The sequence below is a fragment of the Microtus oregoni genome, unplaced genomic scaffold, assembly GCF_018167655.1.
Source record: "Microtus oregoni isolate MIOR12 unplaced genomic scaffold, Mior012 000001F_ref0000356, whole genome shotgun sequence".
NCBI classification, from domain to species: Eukaryota; Metazoa; Chordata; class Mammalia; order Rodentia; family Cricetidae; genus Microtus; species Microtus oregoni.
In genome coordinates this window covers 48850037-48873027 of record NW_024543060.1, presented here as the reverse complement: position 1 = coordinate 48873027, position 22991 = coordinate 48850037, and the positions used below count along the sequence as shown (strand labels likewise).

Genomic DNA, 22991 nt, shown 5'->3' with positions numbered 1-22991 from the left:
AGCTTCCTGTTCCCACGGCCGTGCCTGTGTTCTGCCAACGTGGACTCTTTGACCCCAATAAACTCTTCCTTCGTCAAGCAGCCTTGGTCACGATGTCTTGTGAGAGCAATGGAAAAGGAACTAAGAGGAGTGGCTGGGGTAGAGAGGTTGATGGGGGAGTTAATATATAATAATACATATAATAATATAATATATTATAATATATAATAGACATATAATATATAATAATACAGTCAAGATGCATTGTGTACACATGCGCACGTTGTCAAAGAATAGATTAAAGTATTTTAAAAAGAAGGAATTGGAGAACTTGAATCATGCCTTATGCTGACAAGTGCTATACAGGCCAAGGGACTAGAGCTTAGGCTGGGGATGAGCTGTGTGCCCAGTTTTCTCTCTCTCCAGCCACCAGGCTCCCTGCTCTTACTCACCCCTTCATTTCCCACAAGCCGCTAACACATCAGCTCTTCCTCCACAAGTCTGCCTCGATTCCCACTGCCGTTCCTGTCCATGTTCTAATCAAAAACCCCAACAATCTTCCCACAGCCAAATCCCATCCGGATTTCAAAGCTTACACTACTTTTGTAGCGTCTAACACCAAGTGAAGTCTAATCCCTTAGACTTTAAATGCCCCTGGCAGTGTCCTCTTTATTTCTGTCTACAGCCAGTCTTCAGTCTTATAGATGTGTTCTGGCCATTCCCTGGCACACGTGGCTCTTTCCTGCCTTTGCATGGAGGTGCCGGACACTGCTCTGTGTGTCACCGCATATCAACAGTGCCACCCCTGAAGCTGTGAACACACTCTTGTCTACAGGCCAGGCATCCTGAGCTTTTTCAGCATTCTATCCCGAGTGGACAGAATTGTGGGGATGGGTCAGCACCTTAGCCTGAGATGCCTCCTCTCTTGCCCTCCCAGGCACCTGCCATCTTTCCAGATGATGCCAGTATCAATTCTTCCAGGAATTCTGTGCCCTTTGCCCTTGTAGTTACCCCGGTAGCTGCAGCGATTCTAGGCAGAGATATTTGCTGACTATCTGCCTCGGTCTAAGCTACAGAGTCTCAGAAAGGCCCATGCCCTGCCCTCTGGTGAAACACAGAGTATAAAGTCTATGACAGGAATCTAGTGATGGCTTTGATGACAGGACACATTAATGAATCAACAAATTAAATCCCGCAAGATCCTCCTGTGTCCGTAACATGGCAACATAGCCACTTGCCAATTGTCAGCCTTTGATAATCAAATTTGCCTATAATACAAGAATCTCACAAAGGCTTAATTGTAGACCAGCTGGCTAATTACCCCAAACTCAATTAGGAGGAGTTTTCTGTGGTGAGCATTGCATTATCTCATTACACAGAGGTGAGGGAAGTTTGGGAATGAATGAATGAATGCCTTCTCGGACAACGTCCTCTGAGGAAATGGGGGAGGTGGCTCAGGCAGTAGTCTGCTTGCTGTGTGGGTGTGAGGACCAGAGCTGGATTCCCAGTGGCACTTGCTGCTGACCTCTGGCCCTCACATACATCTGCATGCATGCACATCTGCATGCAAATGTGCACTTAACACGTGTGCGCATATACACACACACAGGCACATAGACACCAAATATTTTCAAAGCTATCTTTTGGGTGTCTTCCTCTTATGAGGAGACTTGGTCTCCGGTGGGTTAGGTGACAGAATTGTGCAGAGGAACACTCAGTAGAGGTGGCTGAGCAACGCACAGGCAGTGAGCAACCCCAGGAAAGTTAAACGTGAGCTGTTCTGACACAAAATAATCTGTCAGCAAAAAGCTGCGGCAAGTTAGATGCGTGTTATGCCTCAAGTTGGGATGCGACAGCCAAGCTCCGCCCAGCTGACACCAGGGCAGAGACCCAGGGTCCGGTGTTGACGCAGTATTGTTGACACCAGGGCAGAGACCCAGGGTCCGGTGTTGACGCAGTATTGTTGACACCAGGGCAGAGACCCAGGGTCCGGTGTTGACGCAGTATTGTTGACACCAGGGCAGAGACCCAGGGTCCGGTGTTGACGCAGTATTGCTGACACCAGGGCAGAGACCCAGGGTCCGGTGTTGATGCAGTATTGCTGACATCAGGGCAGAGACCCAGGGTCCGGTGTTGACGCAGTATTGCTGACACCAGGGCAGAGACCCAGGGTCCGGTGTTGATGCAGTATTGCTGACATCAGGGCAGAGACCCAGGGTCCGGTGTTGACGCAGTATTGTCTGTGTTTCTCAGTCTCTGATCTCTGAAGTGTAGTTACCCGTGACCTGCTGACTAGCACACCCCTTCCCCAGAGCTGGCTGACTCTCAGACACTGCTAGCTAACTCTGCAGGCCTGCCTTTCAGACCAATCAGTCAAAAACCGTTCCCCAGCAGCTCCTTAACCAACTCTCACACCCCAAGCTCCTAATTGCCAGGAACTAGACAGCCCTGGCCTGAGAGCTTGCTAAAAGTCATTTAAACTAGTCAGTACAGAACATGGCCAAGTCAGTGGCTCTGTCCAGCACAGGTTTTCCCTGAGGAGACACAGGTCCATGCTCTGTTTCCCTCTCTTGCCTGTTAGTTCATCTCATTCTTCCCCAGAGGGCTTTGCAGGTGTGCCTGTTCCTGTGTTCCTAAGGTCTGTGAGGAGGAAAGGCCTTTCCCCTACACATTACTGACATTAGTGCATCGTGTGCCTCACCATGACTGATTTAAACAGTCCCAGGACATTTCAAGATACATATGTGACTATGTCATTTGATAGGAATCCTTGCCTCCGTCTTCCCCTACAAGAGGTGCGGCAGGAACCAGAGGCCTGCTTCCATGTGGCTTTGAGGTCCAAACAGCAGCTACAGAAGCCTTGACTGGAAACACCTTCTTGCAGTTGAGATGTGGGGTTTCAAGGAGTTAAAGAGGTGTTCACAGTAACTGTCACTACTTATACAGACCCTTCTTTGTGTCAGACGGAGTAACCCTGTATTTGTCCTTTGTTGTGTCCAGTAATCACCATATAACAAGAATACTGAAGCCTGGGAAGATGGCTCAGTGAGGAAAAGTGTTTATTGTGTAAGTGTGAAGACCTGAACTGAATCCCCAGGCTCAACAGAGGCATTGTATTTGTGTCTGTCATCCCTATACTCCCCGGGGAGTTGTGTCTCCCAACATTCCTACCGGGAGTTGGGAAACAGTGGCAGGAGCTCCCCAGAAGCTCAGAAATCAGCTTACTTGTGTGTGCAGCAGAAAAAAACACAAAGAGAGCTTCTCTCAAGGCAGGAGGTGAGGATTGACACCCCAGGCTGTCCTTAGACCACGACATATATGTCATATGTGCGTGCTTACACTCACAAGAATGCACACACACGCTTGGGTACACACACACACACACACGAAAACCAATGTTCAGGGAGACTAAGACATTCACTAATTGTGAAGGCTTTCAGAATTCTAGATCCAAGCTTCTAAATGGGGTTTTCTAAAACTTCTAATGTGTAAGAAGTCCCTGGAAATCCTTTAGGTGGAAACCTAAGATGGTGTATTCCTAGAAAGTTCTCAGGGGCCGTAGGTACCCACAGCCAGACACTACATGGAGAGAGAGTCCTTAGAACACCCATCCTGAATGGGATGTTTTCATCAAATCCCTTCCCTCAGAGCTCAGGGAGCCCCGTGGAAGAGGAGACAACGACAGTGTAAGAGCCAGAGCATGGAGGACGTCAGCAATTAAGTTTGTGACTTTGGGGTGAGAGATGCCTTGAAGAGCCATTGGAGCCCAGTTCTCCCAATTTATGAAAGAGATACAGTATAGATGAGTCTCAGAGTTGTTGCTCAGGTCTGAGTCTCACAGCTGATGACTAAGACCAACTCCAGGTTGGTTTGCTGAGTTCGAGCCCAACCCTGTTACTTGGGCAGCTCACTCATTCAGCGCTCTGCAGCCTTCACCCAGGGCCATGACCTTCACCCTGAACTTCCTCTAGTCTCGTGCACTGCTTCACTCACCCACTCATTGCAACAGAGTTCACTGCGTACCAGAGCCCAGGGCAAATCTACATACACATAACCTGCCTGTCCAAGTGACCCCGGTTTGGCTTTAATTCCCCTCACAACAATGTTATCCTCAGAAACAGTCATTCTTCAGTATCCGAGGAGACTGTTCCAGGATTCCCTGGAGACAGTAAAATCTGGGAATGCATACATCCCTTATATAAGAAGGCATAGTTTTTGTGTAGTTTAGCATATGGGCTAACTAACTGAGCTTACCCATGGCTTGTTATGAATTATATCCTGGTTTTATTGAAGTAGTCTGTTTTACCTCTTGGTACCCACTAGGGACTAATGATGCACAGACCTGCCTGACATGAACCTCCTTAAAATAATATGCTTTAATAACTTCTAGGTAAATTTTCCTTTCTTTCTTTCCTTTCTTCTTTCCTTCCTTCCCTCCCCTGAGGCCAAGGTACGGTTTTGTCACCTAACTGTGTAAAGTCTGAATCTTAACAAAACTCAGGCAGAGTTTCTAACCCAATAGTATGGTGTGCACTGCAGGCATATTTGCAGAAGTTTTCAGCAAGGGAAGGCAGATGGAGAGTATTAAAAAGTTATAAAGCAAATGACAGTCATTTCTCTGGAGGCTTCTAAAGTGTGAAATACCTTTAAAACCAAAGAACCAACCAAGCAAAACTGCCCTCTTTAAGATGCAGAGTTCGGAAGAGGAAGACGACACACATACGAAAACCAAACAGAAAGAACCAAAGGGGACATGTATGGCATTTCCTTCCATTTATGGCACCGTTATTTCATCACGAAACATGGTTCTAGAAAAGAGAACATGAGAACCACTCTGACTTTTGAATGATTTCTTTCATTCAGTGTTATCCTTCAGGCAGGAGACCCAATGAAAGACAGAACTGCAAAGATTTCTCTCTGACTCCTCAAACATTAACACCAGGTCTTAAACCAACGCACTTTGTTCCCACCTATTTCATTGGAGTCTCTTCCTGGCGTCAGCCAGGTCTACACGATCCAGAAGGTTATTCTTAATTTCCCTTTGTCCAAATCAGTCATTTAATTCTTTTAGCCAAGAGAGCTCCCATCCATCTTAGGCAAAATGCCACACTCACACATCCAGACCAATTGGGCAGCTGTCAACAGCGAGCTGTTGCAGCTCAGGAAGGGGAAGGCAGCACCCTGTTCCAGCCCCAAACACAGCTCTCAGGTTTACCTTCTACTTTGAAGATAGTAAAGTGTGGCCGGCAGTGGAAGGAGCCCAGGGCATTCCCCGCGCAGTTCATCCACAGACCCTGGTAAACCCAAGTGGCGGTTATTACAGAGGACGCACGGGTGGTCACCTTCCACTCATTGGACGTAGTGGCAGCCACGAGAGCACCAAACCCTCCGACACCGCACACCAGAGCCGAGATCTGCGCCATGGACATGTCGATCAGCCTTGCCTGCCGTCTGTCAGAGTCCACACTGAGGGCTTTGGTGGTCTAGGCATGCAGTCGCCAGACAGAACGTCCACAAAAGCTACAGCCAGCCCAGGCAGATAGCTGACAATACTTCATGCTCGGGCAGCTGGAAGGGCAGGAATTTAGGATAAAGGATGTCTTGCTGACTCACTGGCGACACCTTAGAGACGCTCAAGAATAACCTTCCTAATTCTCTACTGAGATACCACAATTTTGTAGATGAATTTTAAAGGTTTTGGTACAGCAGATATCTTTTGTTAGCCCCGAAGTTAATGCTTAATTTTCTGTTAGCTTGGAGGCTAGTGAACCATGCAGGCATCAGATATGTCAAAGTACAAATTATACAGTAACATTTAAAGGTTCCTTATTTGACCAATTTCTTTAAGTGTACATGTTTGTGAGTCTTCACATAAATGGAGACACGCTGTACAGAGTCTACCGTAACCTTTTTTTTTTTTTTTGATTTTTCGAGACAGGGTTTCTCCGTAGCTTTTGGTTCCTGTCCTGGAACTAGCTCTTGTAGACCAGGCTGGCCTCGAACTCACAGAGATCCGCCTGCCTCTGCCTCCCGAGTGCTGGGATTAAAGGCGTGAGCCACCACCGCCCGGCTACCGTAATCTTTTGAAGCACGGTCCTGTGTATATGAGACTTATCTGCGGTTATCAGCGTAGCCAGCCATAACTCATCTGACCGCTGGATATAGTATTTCAATAAATGCTTGGGCCACCATTCAGCCGTTCTCTGAGACGAATGTTGTTCACATTTCCCCCCTCAGTAACAATTAGCCAAGCACAGTCACCACTGCTCATCTTCCCTTGTGCACCTGAGCCCAGGGTGTAGAGTAGAAGATGACACTGTGTTCATAGTCATGATTCAGAATGACCCTCCTGTGATATTCCCGCACACGTCAGTTCTCACGTGAATAAGCCCTCCTCGTCCTGGTTCCTAACACTTGGCATTGTGGAGCTGAGAATTTTTAAAAAATATGTTATGATCACCAATTTATGTTTGTGATGGACCCTGGCTTTTGTCTGTCATGAAAGATGGCATGCTTGCTTGTTCATCTGTTCCATTGTTTGAGTTGTTTGATTGATTTTTAATTCTATAAATGCATTTGGGATAATAATCTTTTAATGCTATGCTATAATGTTGCTCCTGGTTTGTGGGTTATCTTTAGGTGGCCATTTGAAAAGGTCTTTACTTTTGAAACCTGTGTGTGTGCACGCTCACGTGTCTGCGTGTGCAGGTGTGTGTGTATTTGTGAGCGTGAGGGTACAAACGGGCTACATCTGAGGGACAGCTATCGTACTGGTCTCTGTTTTCCACCTTGTGGGTCTGTTGCTGCTTTGTTGCAGTGTACCCCAGACTAGCTGGCCTGTGAGCTCTCGCTGATTCTCCCATGTCTATCTCCATTTTGTTGTGATTCTCCGGTGTCGTCTGTCTCCGTCTTGCTGTGATTCTCCAGTGTCTGTCTCCCGTCTTGCTGTAGCAGCACTGGGGTCAACGTGCTGGGCTCTACAAGACTTTTGGGGACTCACACTCACATCCTCACCCTTACACAGGAAACACGTTTACCCTCTGAGCCATCTCCTCAGCCCTAAAGACTTCATCTTCTTTATCCTAAGCGTCTGTAGTGTGCTTGCATATGTGTGTGCACATATATGTTTATACGGTTGCGTGTGCGTGAATGCATCGAACCAAAGTTGATTCTGGGAATTTTCCCAGAGCTCACTGATATGACTACTCTAGTTAGCGAGGAAGTCACAGATAAACCACCAGATTTACGTGGGTTCAGGGGATATTAACTCCAGTCCTCACACATGAATTTTAGCTACTGTACCATTTCTCTCTCTAGCAATTTCATTTTAATATGGTCACAGTAATCATAACTTTTATTAAATAATTTGTGCTTTTGAGATCTTAGTGGCTAGGGATGTAGGTCAGTGGTAGAGTATACACAAGGTTCTGGATTCAGTTTTCAGGGAAGGAAGGGAGAGAGGTAAGAAGGAGGATTGCCTTAGTTGCTTGTGTGTGTGTGTGTGTGTGTGTGTTTGTCTGTGGGAGCTTACCTTGACTACCTGGATTGTGGTAGACTCACCCGCTATGAGTGCTGCCACTCCTTAGGCAAGGGATTCCAGATTGTACAAGCATGGAGAGAGCAAGCTGAACTCTAGCGTGCGTGCAACTAGTTCACTGCTTTCTGCTCCTGGCTGTGGGTGCAGTGTGATTAATGTGGGCAGATGTAGCCAGTTGTGGGCGCCATGTGACCAGTGGCAGGTACGATGTGACCAGCTGCGGGCGCAATGTGGCCACCTGTGGTTACGATGTGGCCAGCTGCGGGCGCAATGTGGCCACCTGTGGGTACGATGTGGCCAGCTGCGGGCATGATGTGACCAGCTGCGGGCGCAATGTGGCCACCTGTGGGTACGATGTGACCAGCTGCGGATACGATGTGGCCAGTTGCAGACACGATGTGACCAGCTACAGGCACGATGTGGCCAGCTGCAGGCGCAATGTGGCCACCTGTGGGTACGATGTGGCCAGCTGCGGGCGCAATGTGGTCACCTGTGGGTACGATGTGGCCAGCTGCGGGTGTGATGTGACCTGCTGCGGGCACGATGTGACCAGCTGCGGGCGCAATGTGGCCACCTGTGGGTACGATGTGACCAGCTGCGGGCGCAATGTGGCCACCTGTGGGTATGATGTGACCAGCTGCAGGCGCAATGTGGCCACCTGTGGGTACGATGTGGCCACCTGCGGGTACGATGTGGCCACCTGCGGGCGCAATGTGGCCACCTGTGGGTACGATGTGGCTACCTGTGGGTACGATGTGGCCACCTGCGGGCGCAATGTGGCCACCTGTGGGTACGATGTGGCCAGCTGCGGGTGCAATGTGGCCACCTGTGGGCACGATGTGGCCACCTGTGGGTACGATGTGGCCAGCTGCGGGTACGATGTGACCAGCTGCGGGTGCGATGTGGCCAGCTGCGGGTGCGATGTGGCCACCTGTGGGTACGATGTGGCCAGCTGCTTCAAGTCCTTGCCACCTTGATTTCTTCGCAGTGGTGCTGTCACCTGAGAGTATGAGCTGAACAGGTCCTCAATCCTTAAATAGCCTTTGTTGAGGGTGTTTTACAGAGCAACAGGAAAAGAACCCACAGCGTCCACCATAGTCATCTCCTGTCACAGGAGAGGGGATGGTAGAGTGACATCAGGCCTGGACAAAGGCTACAATCTAGTCTTCTGAGTGCCCATCCACATTCCTTCTAAATAGTTTTGTTTTTTATTTTATTTTATTTTATTTTATTTTTGAAGCATGCATGGGCAGCCTGAACATGGCGGTTCTGTTGAACTTGTCCATATTGGGTTTCATGGTCTAAACTGGTGAGGATGATCAGGTCTCTTCCTCAAGAGGGCACGGGATCTCATTACAGATGGTTGTGAGCCATCATGTGGTTGCTGGGAATTGAACTCAGGACCTCCGGAAGTGCAGTCAGTGCTCTTAACCACAGAGCCATCTCTCCAGCCCCTTGTTGCTACTTTTATATGTTGTAACCAAGCCAGTGTGCAAATGCAGTGGAGAGAGGCTGAGCCCAGGCTTCCACAACTCCTTATAGAATCAGTTTCTAAAACACATCACCTCGGTGGTTTGAAATCATATTTAAAAAGTCAATATGTCTGATTTAACAAACCGAGGTTAGCACCTCTGGCTACTGTAATCACTGAAATCTGAAGGGTGTTGGTTGCTACTTTCCTTAAGAGGATTTCCCAGCAAATACGATGACCATGATGGATCTGTATTATCTGTTGTTGTCTACTTTTTCCTTTCTTTGTCTCCCCACCCACATATTGTGATTTTATTTTCCTTCTTTCTCAAACCCATTCCTTTAGGAAGGAGCCATTGGTATTTATGGTTCTGTGTCTGTTGAGAAAAAAACATTTATTATTGTTTATTGTGTAGATAACTTTTTGGAGTATGAACAAAAATTCTCTCTACACACAAGCTCTGCTCAGGTTCCTCTGAGCTATTTTTCAAACACGTTTCACCTTTGGGCTCTCCTATTTATATCCACTCTGTCTAATTTTAGTATCTTTTAAATCAGATTACCCAGAATCCCCCATCCTTCATACCTGGTCACTCTTACTATCTGTGACTTCTTTATCCTGACCGCCCCCACCCTGTTTGATCACCCTGGACGGTGTTTAGCGAAGATCCTCTCTGGGCAGTCCAGCTAGGATCTCCCTAGATGGCTAACCTTCATTGTCAAGCTGACTGGATTTAGGATACCCTAGGAGACACACTTCTGGGTAAGGTCATCTATGAGGACACTTCCAGGAAGGATTACCTGCAAAAGAAAGACTGTCCCACAGTGAGAAGAATGCTAGCATAGGAGTTGAACACCAGCTACTCTCCACCACTGTGCCCTCCACCCTGAAGAGCCGTGACCAAACTAGTCACCAAAATAAACTGCTTCTTTTTGATCCTTTAAGCAGCTGGGTGAGGTATTCTGTTACCTCTGTAATTTTCCACTCGGCGGCGGTCTCCTTGCTTTCTGGCTAAGCATTCCCACCTGCCAAAGTTATATTCTTCTTTAACTCTGGTCTCTCTTCCCTGCTCCAAAATCCCATCATGGGTTCCGATACCTATTGCAGAAGCCCTCCCCTGACCTTGAACAAGGAGCTTTATTGGTGCGTGCTATGGCACCATGTTTTTCTCTAGCAGTACACAATTCTGAGTCAACAGGTAGTTTTGACGCTAAAGGTTTACTCCTTCTTTTGCCTCCACCATTGCTTCTGGCCGTCAATATCGGATTCATCATTTCTTTGTTAATCTGTGTTCTTTCTTCATCTGGTTATAATAATCTTTTATCAGGGCCTAGAGAGATGGCTGAGGGATTAAGACCACTGTCTGTTCTTCCAGGCCTGGGTTCCATTCCCAGCACCCACATGGTGGCTCACCAGTCAGTAACTGCAATTCCTGGGTATCTGATGCCCTCCTCTGGCCTCTGCCAGTACTGCAGGAATGTGGTGCATAGGTAATACGCGTGAAAGCAAGCCACCAGTACATATCAAATAAAAATAAATATGAATAAATCTAAAAGAGACAGATTCTCTTAGCCTTTGGTCTTGGTAATCTCACTCCCCCCTTTAAATTCTTTTTATTTTCTAGAATACTTTTGATTTGTTTGGTTTTGTTTTTCAAGACAGGGTTTCTTTGTGTAAAAGAGCCCTGGCTGTCCTGGAACTTGCTTTGTAGACCAGACTGGTCTTGAACAGAGATTTGTCTGCCTCTGTCTTCTGAGTTCTGGGATTAAAGGTGTGTGCCACCATGCCCTATTTATTTTCTAGAATACTTTTAATTCCCAGTCGAGCCCCCTCTAGCATTATCTGTCACTAGCAAATTCGAGATTTTCTTTTTGTTTGAAACCCAGGGGTTGTGGATACAGTTCAAGTACTTGTCTAGCTTGAATGAGATGGAAAGGGAGGTGGAAGCATTGACTTCCTGCTTCTCAGAGCTGGCAAGATGCAAGGAGAAGAAACAGCAGGTTAGATCTGCACTGAAGAGTTCATCCTGAGCTTCAAGATGAGAAAGACCCAGACAGCGGAGAGGAAGATACAATCAAAGGGAGTGACCAGACAGTGGAGAGGAAGACAATCAAAGGGAGTGACCAGACAGCGGAGAGGAAGACAATCAAAGGGAGTGAGCAGACAGTGGAGAGGAAGACACAATCAAAGGGAGTGACCAGACAGTGGAGAGGAAGACACAATCAAAGGGAGTGACCAGACAGTGGAGAGGAAGACACAATCAAAGAGAGTGAGCAGACAGTGGAGAGGAAGACACAATCAAAGGGAGTGACCAGACAGTGGAGAGGAAGACACAATCAAAGGGAGTGACCAGACAGCAGAGAGGAAGACACAATCAAAGAGAGTGAGCAGACAGCAGAGAGGAAGACACAATCAAAGAGAGTGAGCAGACAGTGGAGAGGAAGACACAATCAAAGGGAGTGACCAGATAGCAGAGAGGAAGACACAATCAAAGAGAGTGAGCAGACAGCAGAGAGGAAGACACAATCAAAGGGAGTGAGCAGACAGTGGAGAGGAAGATACAAAGGGAGTGAGCAGATGCTACCCGGGCCCGGCCTTCAACAGAGAAGAGCGGAAAGTCCACAATTCAGTGTGTGCATTGGGACCTTGATAATGGCTTAGTACAAGAAACAGACGCCTGTGACTCTGTCCCCTTAAGTGCCCAGGACAAACTGACAACTGGGTTGGAACTGTAGAGGTGTTTAAATGAGTTTAAGTGAAGGCATCTTGCATGCTTGGGAGAGGTACTTCCTAGAACTAAACCAGGCTGGCTTGAACTCACAGAGATCCTCCTGCTTCTGCCTCCTGAGTGCTGGGATTAAAGGCATGCGCCACCACTGCCCAGCCAAGGTACTTCTAAGAGTTAGAAAGTCGTGGGTGAAAATCCCAGTGATGTTGACTTTTAGGGGCACTGGTTTCATGTCCTGTGACCTCAGTAGGGGAGATGTACTCCATGCCATTGTTGGAATTGAAACTCTAGAATCAGCTCTTCAAATCAAATCCTAGAAACAGGGTTGCTCCATCATTTTATAGTCCTATAATTTAATTCACGGAAATGTCTTACTACTTAATGGGTTTCTATACATTCCTTCCGAATCTGGAATTCATTGTGCTCCCTTAGCTTCTAATTCCTGTCTTTCGATTGTGACAATCGTGAATCTCTCCCCTTTAGGTTTTCCCATAACTGCTAAGACCTGTTTTCTGGTCTGCCCCTTTTCAGTACTTCCCATCTCTTCCCATCTCTTCATCTTTCCAGGTAGCATCTTGGGAAGTTTTTCAGATACATCCAAGAGGATTAATTTTCTTTTTCACTATGTTCAGTCTGCAGGGAATAGAAGTTGTAGCTTTTTTCTCCCCCCACTCCCCCACCCCCATCCCCTAATCAGAAGCCCTCAGTACTTCTATGATGATGAACTGACACCCTTAGAGCGGCCTTGCCTACCGGCTAGCAGTTTGGCTAGGCAGGCTGGCAGCAAACCCTAGGATCTGCCTGTCACTCAGTCCGTACCCGGCAGTACTGGAGTTACGTTCAGCTTTAACGTGGGTGCTCGGAACCCAAATTCAAGTTCTTATGTTGTATGGCAGGCATTTAACCTACCAAACCATTTCCCCGGCACCCAAAGCTCATTCCTTCCGTGGAGATTCAGACACTGAGACAGAGTTGTAAACAGAATCTCCAGGTGGGTGAGTCTCCAAATGTTAGGGCCCCAGGGCCACTTTCTTTGTTCAGCTTTTACTGGGGTGTTGGGGGTAAATCACCTCTCTAGTGGCATCCAGCCAAACCCTGTTCACCATCTCGGTGTGAGAATTACTAAAAGATCAAATTTAAAATGGATTTTTGATGCTCTATCCAGTTTCCTGGACTTCAGAAGGTAATTGTGGGCCAATCAATTGGTCTTTAATCACACACACACACACACACACACACACACACACACACTAATAAAAGGGGAGAGAATTAAGCACAGGAAGAACATTACATTTTAATGTTTAAATTACAGAACACAGCGCTCTGAGTTTGCAGCGGGGGCTGGAGGGAACTGTAATTACGGGCTTCCTCGGAAGGACGGGAAAACCGGTGAGCTTTTCTGGGCTAATACATTTATTGTTTCACAACAAAGAAATAATGAATGTCTAAGATGATGGATCTACCAATTATCCTAATCTAATCTTCCACATCATCACACCATGCCCAGTAAATATATCCAATCACGCTGTGTTAGTTAAAAGTACAAAGGAGCCCCAGGTGGGGTGGCACACATCTGGGACACTGGTGCTTGGGAGGTAGAGGCAGGAGGATCAAGGGTTCAAGGTGATCTTCAGCTACGGCAAGTTTGAGGGCAGCCTGGGCTTCCTGAAGCAGAGGCAGAAGGCAGCTTTCTATGGGTGGTCATGGAACGGAGTCCATGCTGAGAACTGCACGCTGCTCAGATGTGTTACAGTGAGGACTGACTTAAAGGGTCAAGAAGAACAAGCGTTCGTACGCAAGGCTCCACCCTTCCATCCAGCCTTGCTCCTCGTGCCGCTAGCTGTGATACACGAGTAAGGATGGCTTCTAAGACAGCCTTTCCTGTTTAGGAAGGAGACCCCAGACCATGCCCCAGATGAGGCGCTAACTAATGAGAAACTAAAGCCGCTTCTCAGTAGCTGTGAAAACCAAGGGAACTTAGTTAATTAATAGTGCTGGAGACACTCGCGGGGTCAGAGGCCGACGGAGTAGCTAACAGCTAGCAGACAGTCAAAGTCAATAACTAACAAAGCCGGAGTCAGAGCCGGGGAGGGAGGGAGGGAGAGAGAGAGGGTGTTAAGCACTCCCAAGTGGGAACACGTGGACAGACTGTGGCCATTTCCCTGCATGGGGAAGGAGGACCTGCATGTGGACCCCCAGTGGCTTGGTCCACAATATTCTAGTGGATGAACCTGTTTCACGGCACCTGTCTAGTCTGCCATAGCCATGCAGAAACCTCCAGACAGGAAGTTCAAAGGCTTCCCCTCGACGGGAAGGCCGTGCCATTCTCCGAAGTTTCTTTTGTTTTTTTCTCGAGTTCTTGCTTTTCTATCACCCGCCCTAGCGAAGTTTGCGTCTGTTCTGGTCCCTTCTACACATCTTCGCATTCTTACTCCTTCTGGTGTGAGACAATGAACTTGAGAGCCATTGTCTCGGGCTGATCCTTAGGGATTCTGAGTGTCCTCTCTCTTCTCTCTCTCTCTCTCTCTCTCTCTCTCTCTCTCTCTCTCTCTCTCTCACACACACACACACACACACACACACAAAAGCTATTTTAGGAGCAGGGGATATAGTTCATTTGGTCGACTGCCTGCTTAGAACCTATGACACCTACTGTAGTTTAGGTGCTTGTAAGCTGCCCGTATGGGTGATGGCTTCCAAACTTGGGTTCTCTGTAAGCAGTGTGTTCCCCTAACTGCTAAGCCATCTCTCTAGCCCCTCAAAAATAAACAAAAACCGTTTTATTATGTCACAAATGTCTCTTTTACATTTTAGTGTGTAAATACATATTAGTCTCGGAGCGCAGAATTCATACTAAGTAAATGAGAATACGGTGGCCAAGGATTTCAGTGTGGCGGACAATTCAGGTTTCAGCAGAGTGGCCTGCATCCGGGTCCTCTCACACAGGCGGGTACTTGACTCTCACTTTTTCAGGGTTTTTTTGGAGCGGGGGAATGAAGAAAACTGTTTTTATTGCTGTTTTACTACCAACAACACCGGTCACAGACTCATCGAGTTCAGGCTTCTGTCCTGCAGTCGCTCACAGCGCCCCCTGCCTGGGAACAAGAGCCCATCCTCGACCCCGGGGGGGGGGGGGGGGGGGGCACGTCAGCTTGATTAGTTGGAAGAGTGCAGGCCAAAACATCATCTGACATGCTCAGAGGTTACCAGTAGAGGGCAGGCTTCAGATTTCCCTGGTCCGCTCAGAAGTGGAAGCAGGGAGAACCAGAATCCAGGAGTAGGGTTTCCAGTGCTGTTAGGACAAGGAGTAGTTAGACTGGGAAAAAGTGAGCTGCCAACTAGAGGAAGATGAGGGAAGTAAGTGGAAGATGAGAGGCAGAAGAGGAAGAAGAGGGAAGGAAGATGAAGATAAGGGAAGGAAGAAAGAGTGTTTTCCATGCTCCTTCAATTCTCTCAGTGGAACAAATGCTGGGACTATGTCACCCGCTCGGCCACTGTTCAATATCTCCCATGAGGAGATACGGCTGTGGCCCATCTCCGACTTGATATTATCATAATGTAATCAGAAGCCACAGCTATGGTCCTGCTGCAGGAAGTCATAAATTGCATTGACTTGCCAGATGTGTTTGCACGTTGGCACCATCCTGTCTAAGTGGCTCTCAAAATGAATACAGTGTCGTCATTATAGGTGAACAATTCAATGGAGTTCTCTGAAAGCAACCTGCCAGGCTAGATCAATGAGAGAAACTAAGCCAAGATTGCACTTGGATAAAAATGGTAATTATTTAAAAAAAAAGCACTGCCAAATTACCCCCAATGTTTACAACAAGTGATTGGGTACAAGTGGTGCCAGGCACACAGAAGAACCAGAGTCTGGTTAGTTTAAAGTGAAGTGTCCAGTAAGTTCTTGTTTCTTATTGTCAAGCACCAGAAATGGTGGATCAAACTGCTCTAGTTGACCTTCGGTGGGATGGAGAGACTCAAGTCTTTCTACTTAAACAAATCATTGTTTTAAGCAGTCTTGTTAGCTGAAATGTCAGGCAAGAACTTCTCTTAGGCCCAGACAAGTGTGAACTCCACTGTTCTCCCAATGTGTGATGTCGTCCAGTCTGTGCTGGAACGCAGGGTGCAGAACCTCCTTCATGTACTCTGGTAAACTTTGGTGAATCCTCAGCAGGGCAGATGGGAGCCGGGAGCGTGGTTGACACTCCCGGTTTCTGTGTGCGAACCCCAGCTTCAGTGCCAGCATCTCAGATCCAGAGGGAGCTGACAGACTGGCAGCCAGCACCCACCCTAATTCGCCCCTAATTCACCGTCTTGGTTGGAGCTCCTGCTGCTGTGGCTAAAACACGGAACAACTTAAGGATTTATTTAACTACAATTGAGACACCATGGCAGAGGGAATCTGAGGGACAGCTGACCACACTGCGTCTGTTCACACAGAAAGAGATGCCACGCTGCTCGCTCAGCCTATGGGATGGAGTTTCCTCCAGGAGGTGGGCTTTCCCAATTTAACCCACCTCATAAAAGCCCTCATAATAGACGGGCAGGCAGGCAAGGCAGGCAAAGCAGGCAGGACAACCTGTAGGAATCGATTCTCACCTTCCACTATGAGGATCCCAAGAGTCGTGAGGCTGAGTGGCAAGCGCCCTTACCCACCCAGGCATTTCTCTGGCCCCTGCACTCTTTATTCCAGTTATGCTAGCACGGATTGCAGAAGATCCACTTATTAACTATGCCAGGCACACCCTCTTAAGTGCCCCTTGCCTTGTTACAGGAAAAACAAAACACCTTCCGGTTGTTCCAGAATCATCTAGACGTCACATCTACCGTGACTTTGCTCGGGAGTCGCCGAGCACTGACAGTTAAGGGCTAGCAACTGTGTGGCAGGCTTTGGGTGCGACTTTCACACCCCTTAGGGGAGGGCGGCTTTCACAACACTGCGTAATTGTGGAGGGCGGTGCTGTCTCCGTACACCGTGGGTGATCGCGTACCTGGACCTTGAATAATGTCAGACTCCGGCACCTTTTGCCACCCATTCTCCTCCTTTTTCTCAGAGTTTTTTGTTTGTTTGTTTGTTTGTTTGTTTTGTTTTGTTTTGCTTCTACCATGAGTCAAACCTCGTCTGGCCTTGCCTAGGTGTGTGTAGGTGAGGAGAGCAAGGAACCCAAATCACCTGTGAACCGCTTGCTAGGAAACTCCGCTGCCTCTGGCGGGCCACACCTGTCCACTTTCGCAGTTGCACAACTTTGCCAGTAGGTGGCAGCCACACACCAGTGAAACCCTGGTCTCTAGTTGACGCTGCCCTGCTCGGGCGGGTCAGAAGGGAGGGGACTAGAACCCTGCAGAACGATGAAAGCAGAAAACGTGAAGAGTTGAGGTTAAAAAGACTGATTACTCGTTTCCAACCCTAGCTCTTCCAACAACAAAGCACACAGCACTCTAGAGGAACTGGAAAGCCTTAGGAACTCACTATCATTTTGTTGAGAACTAATGGCAGGCGAGGCTTTCTACACTTTGAGGGTCACTTAGCTCAGTTATCTCGATTCCTCGTTTTGTAGAAAGGGGTCTGAGAACCTCACCAGCCGTTTCATAGACTTACAGAGAGCCCATCACAGAAATCTCCAGTTCTCTGGACTCATGGGCTGTTCCTTCCAGGGTCAGGAAGATCCAAGGCAAAAGTGCAGCCGAGACAAGTCGATAGCCTAACGAGAGACATCTGCCCCCTCTCTGCAGCCAGGCTGCCTCTCCGTGGTTCTGTAGCAGACAACAGAAAGACTGTTCCCCGAGGGTGGCTCCTCCGTTTGTCCTGGGTTTATGGTAATTTACCAGTGGAATAGGGGATTGATCGGATTGATCGTGAAGAAAAGAGAGACGAAGGAGAAGAGTTTCCGCGTCCCAGCCAGCCGGACACTGCGCTTTGCTCCCTCTCAAACATTCGCAAACAAGAGAAGCCATGGGCTCCGCAGTGTGGATCATTGAGTGATCCTTAACCTTTTAAAGGCAATGTAAAGCAAGCTTTGGCTGCCATGGATCTGAACAGTATTGATCATGCTGAGTCAGGGCTGGACACTGCCTGCTGTAGCTTACAGAAGGGCACGGGGTTCCTTCGGAAACATAGGCACTAAGTGCTGTGTTTATAATATACTAGTTCCTGAACTGTAAATAGGGCTGTGCCTGCGTCACGCTCTCATTTCTGCCTGCAGAGCAATGGAAAAGTGGTTTCTGGTGACTGTAACTGAGGTAGGAGAAAAACAACCCCCACCCCCCTTTCCTCACCTCAACACCATCTCCAGGGATGCTCTGGTGTGCAGGCATTTCCCGGAGGCCAGGAGAGGTTATACAACGGTAGTCTCAAGGCTTGGAAAGCTGAGGCAGGAGGATTACAATTCAAGGCCAGTCTGTGTTTTCCAGCAAGAACCTGCATCCACCCTCCACACCCCACACCCACCACCCAGGATCTCTCATTGATAGATCGATCACCTTTTACGTTTGAAAGCTACCCTAGGTTACCATGGGAACTGAATAGTGCTTATCATACTTTGAGTCACCACTGTGATGCAGCCTGCCGTGGTTTAGGCAGGAGAATCACAAGTTTGAGCCAGTCTGAGCTTACAACGTGAGATGAGAAAAAAAGGAAAGAAAAGAGAGAGATGGTGGTCTAGTTTTTGTGATGGTGGGAGAGGGAAGGACAGTGTCAAGAAACAGTTTGCATGAAGAAACTTTCAGTAATGGGCTAAGAGGAGAGGGGTTGAGGGAAGACATCGGTTATAAGAACAAAGATTTTAGAGAGCGTCTGTCTTAGTTAAGGTTACCATTGCTGTGATGAAACAAAACGACCAAAGCAGCTTGGGGAGGAAAGGGTTAATTTGGCTTAGTCTTTGCCTCATTGGCCATCACTGAGGAAGCCAGGACAGGAAGTCAAGCAGGGCAGGAACCTGGAGGCTGGAGCTGATGTAGACAGAGGCTTTGGGGGGTACTAATGACTGGGTTGCTCCCCATGGCTTGCTCACCCTGCTTTTTATAGATCTCTCTCTTGGTTGTTGGCAACAACATGCAAGCAGTCTTGGATGTTCTTCTTCAAGTATTATTTTGGTGAGATATTTCAAATACCTTTTGGGGAAAGGCACCTCGGAAGTGACAATGATCTTGCTCTTTGCTCCATTTGGTGGCCACAACCCTTCTCCCAAGATTTCCAGCTTTGCCGTCCACTGTGATTCTCTCCTAAAGGAACTGCTTGGAATTGGCAGCATCCATGACTCAATCTTCTACAGGCGGGTGGGCACAATCAAGGGTGAACTTCAAAACATGCTTCTTCTTCTTCTTCTTCTTCTTCTTCTTCTTCTTCTTCTTCTTCTTCTTCTCCCCTTTGCCACAAGCTTTTCCGTGGGTGCCTTGGCTGCAGAGGAGGCAGGAAGCATGAATATAATCCTTACCTAGAAATTGTTCTTACTGTATATAACCTTACTGTGTTAGAGGGAAACACTTTCCTTTTTATTTAGACAAAAGGGGGAACGTTGTGGGATATTTTTTTTTTTTTTTTTAAAGATTTATTTTTTATTTATTTTTACAGTATTCTGTCTGCATGTATGCCTGCAGGCCAGAAGAGGGCACCAGATTTTATTAAAGATGGTTGTGAGCCACCATGTGGTTGCTGGGAATTGAACTCAGGACCTCTGGAAGAACAACCAGTGCTCTTAACCTCTGAGCCATCTCTCCAGCCCCGTTGTGGGATATTTGATGATGTTGTAACACTCCAAAACTGTTAATAAAGTTAACCTTGAATCAGGGACTGGAGTCAAGAATTATCCCACTGGAATTAGCCACAGAGATTTTGGAGGATCCAGGATACAATGTGATAGAGAGGCAGAGAAAGAGTAGGGAGGGGCTTTGAAAGATTTGTGGGCCTTGGAGAGAGGGGATCAGCTGGTCATTCCTCTGTTTATTTCTTCATCTATCAAGTTTTAATACCAATATCATTCCTCCCACTCTTCAAGTGGACTTCGGGAGCTCAGTCCAGTGCTCCAGTGCGGGTCTCTGCCTCTGTTTCCATCAGTTGCTGGGTGAAGGTTCTATGGTGGCATTTAAGATAGTCATCAACCTGACATCAGGGCAAGACCAGAACAGGCACCCTCCCTACTATTGCTTAGGGTCTTAGCTGGGGTCATCCTTGTGGATTCCTGGGATTCGGGTCTGGGCGGCCAGGAAACCAACGTTCAGTCTCTCTGTACAAAACTCACTACACCACACCGTAGAGGCCAAGCTGGCTGTCTGAGACCCCATTTGAATCCCATTCTCACGCCGCTGGGTGAGTAAATTACTAGAATCACCCCAGCAAAAGAGGACAGCACAATAAAACAAAATGGACATATATATTAATATACACATATATGTGTATATACATAATACATGTTAAAGTTCATACCATAAAAGCTTAGGTCCTACCTGTCTACTTCTATTTATATTTGTTTGAAGATATCCATAATGAGTAACAGAGATACTTCAGATCACAGGACATGAGCAGATACTTGCTGAATCAAAAAAGTAACTGAAATAGTTCCCCTAGGCATTAAGTTGTAATATGCGTGTCCTCAACCATGTTTCCAAAATTCCTAAAAGTTTACATTTCCAAATTGATCACTACTGCTTCTCAAGTCCCTTGGTTTCCTTTTGGACCCATTTTTTCCTCATCAAATTGTTTGTGTGGTTCAAACTCAGCAATGCAGTGTGTGTGTGTGTGTGTGTGTGTGTGTGTGTGTGCGCGCGCGCGCGCTCAGGAAATAAGCCTTCTCAGTGTTAAGACCTTTGAGACCTTTGCATTACTTAGGAAGCCTGTGACGCCAGCAGCTCCGGATGGTACTGAGGTACCTCTTGATTTTAACCAGTAACTCTTGTGTTGATGACTTTCCTGTAAGTTCCTTTTAATGGGTTAAGAGATTTTTTTCTCTCTTACTGAAGCCTGTAATTTTTGGGTGGTTGGGAGACTTAGTTATGGGTTGATATTGATTATAACCCAGTGGTTTTACAACCTATTGCTACAAGCATACAAAGTTTGTCTATCTCTATTTTACAATAAACAAGAATGCAGTGACAAGAACACTATCTAGTTTTAGTCTTCTCTGGACTTATTTTGTTATTGTGTTTCTAGAGTCAGGCAATACTTCATCCTATAAAAAGTAGTAGATGTTCCACAGAGTGGAAAAGAGTTTTAGAGAGAGAAGGGCTAAAGAATGAGAAACAATACCAGAAATCACACTGTTCTCTTGCAAATTATGTTCTTGAAGTGAAGACAGAGAGAACATGAAAAATTGCTGACGAGACAGCATCAGGTTATTGAAGCTTCCCTCCCTCCTTCCCTTCCTTCATAAAAATAGTATTATTAGCTTTTTGAGAATTTCATACAAAATATTTTGACCATTCACCCCTACTCTGATTCCTCCCACACCAAACTTATGGTTAGCTACCAAACTTTATGACCTTCCTGGGTTTTTTCTTTTCTTTTTCTTTCTGTTTTTTTTTTCAGGGTTTCTCTGTATAGCCTTGGCTCTTCTTGAACTAGTTCTGTAGACCAGGCTGGCCTCAAATCAAAGATGTACCTGCCTCTGCCTCCTGAGTGCTGGGAATAAAGGTTTGGGTCACCACCTCCTGGCCAGGATGATTTTCTATATGCATAAATTGTGAAATGGTTTTGTAGTCAAGTTCAGTTCATGTGTCCACCACTATAAGTAGATCAGTTAAATTTCATTTTTAACTTTTGTCTCGTAAGCAACAGAAAACATTATAGTCTAATAAATTCATTAAAATTCTCCATCTGGTGGCTGGAGAGACAACTCAGCTCTTAAGAATGTGTGAGGTTCTTCCCGTCTGAGTTTGGTTCTCCCCATGCTCTGTAACTCCTGCTTCAGTGGATTTGATACTTTCTTCTCATCTCCATGGGAACTTACACTTACATGCACATGTACACACCACATATACACACTCACAAATAGAAGTAAAACAAAAATTTAAAAATGATTAATCTGCACTGAATCAGGCACAGCATACTAGGGGGACAGGTCAAGGTTGTTGACTATATATATATATATATATATATATATATATATATATACTATTTAATCACTAAGTGAACCACGGATGAAATTTCTCATGACTGTTTATCAAATGATTATTTGATTTCAGGTGCTTTCAGATTACACAATGCCAAATTACTATGTGCAAATTTGGTGTTGTTTAAACTTTCTATGGTTTAAAAACAGCTGTTTTTATTTTATTGGTCATATACTGGATGTTGTCCATTATTAATGTGTCGGGCAGCTTGTCCTTCCCAAACGAAGTCTACAGCACGGGGTAGTTTGAAGTCTTCCACATCTGGGCTGGGTATGCTGGCGCGGTTGACTCTGGAGTCGTTCCTTCTGCGTTGACAACAGCTTGCTCTCTGTCAGTGTCTTCAGATGGCCTTTCGGTGTGAGCTGGGAGAGAGGATAGCACTGGCTCGTCTCACAAGGAAGAAGAGATCTTGTGTGTCCATTCTGTCAAACTGAGCCCACTTCCGCTTTTAAAAAACTGCCCCCATTTCTTTGAGAACATACAATGTGTTTCGATCATATTCCTCCCCAACACCTCCCCTTAATTCCTCCCAGATTCACCCGCACTACCCTCAGATTTGGATCTTGTTGTTTGTCTGTGCTGTCTGTGCATACTTCTGGGTGTGAGACCATCCAGGGGGACTGTGGTCCACCCTCCAGGAACTACATCCTCCCAGAACACAGACTTTCCTTCCATAAGAAGCCATTAACAGTTAGGGAAAGAGCCGGGCGGTGGTGGCGCACGCCTTTAATCCCAGCACTTGGGAGGCAGAGGCAGGTGGATCTCTGTGAGTTCGAGGCCAGCCTGGTTTACAAGAGCTAGTTCCAGGACAGGCTCCAAAGCCACAGAAAAACCCTGTCTCGAAAAACCAAAACCAAAAAAAAAAAAAAAAAAAAAAACAACAACAACAAAAACCAGTTAGGGACAGGAGCCCTTCCCCTCCACGCTGGAATGTTGACTGGCTTGATCAGGTGCTGGCAACCACAGCTGCTGGCAACTCGTGAGTGTGGCAGTTCTGCGATACCCAGAAGGCAGTGTTTTCTGCTGTAGGAGAATGCTCTTGCACAATGTAAAGATTTTTCACTCGTATTGGTTTAATAAAACACTGACTGGACAGTAACCAGGCAGGAAGTATAGGCAGGGCAACCCGACTAGGAGAATTCTGGGAAGAAGAAAGAGAGTGGGTCACC

The 22991-nt window shown here is 46.8% G+C and overlaps 1 protein-coding gene across 4 annotated transcripts in view; it reads right to left on the bottom strand.

Moving 5' to 3' along the window:
• The window catches only part of Cldn10 (claudin 10), a 74059-nt gene extending 68651 nt beyond the window's left edge, over positions 1 to 5408 (bottom strand). For 3 of the 4 annotated variants that reach the window (XM_041666817.1, XM_041666825.1, XM_041666834.1), the window contains exon 1: positions 5195 to 5408. In XM_041666817.1, coding sequence (XP_041522751.1) covers positions 5195 to 5408 — 214 coding nt within the window. The remainder of the gene's footprint in view (positions 1 to 5194) is intronic. The other variant, XM_041666844.1, reaches the window with a different exon arrangement.
• Between the last annotated feature and the right edge of the window lie 17583 nt (positions 5409 to 22991).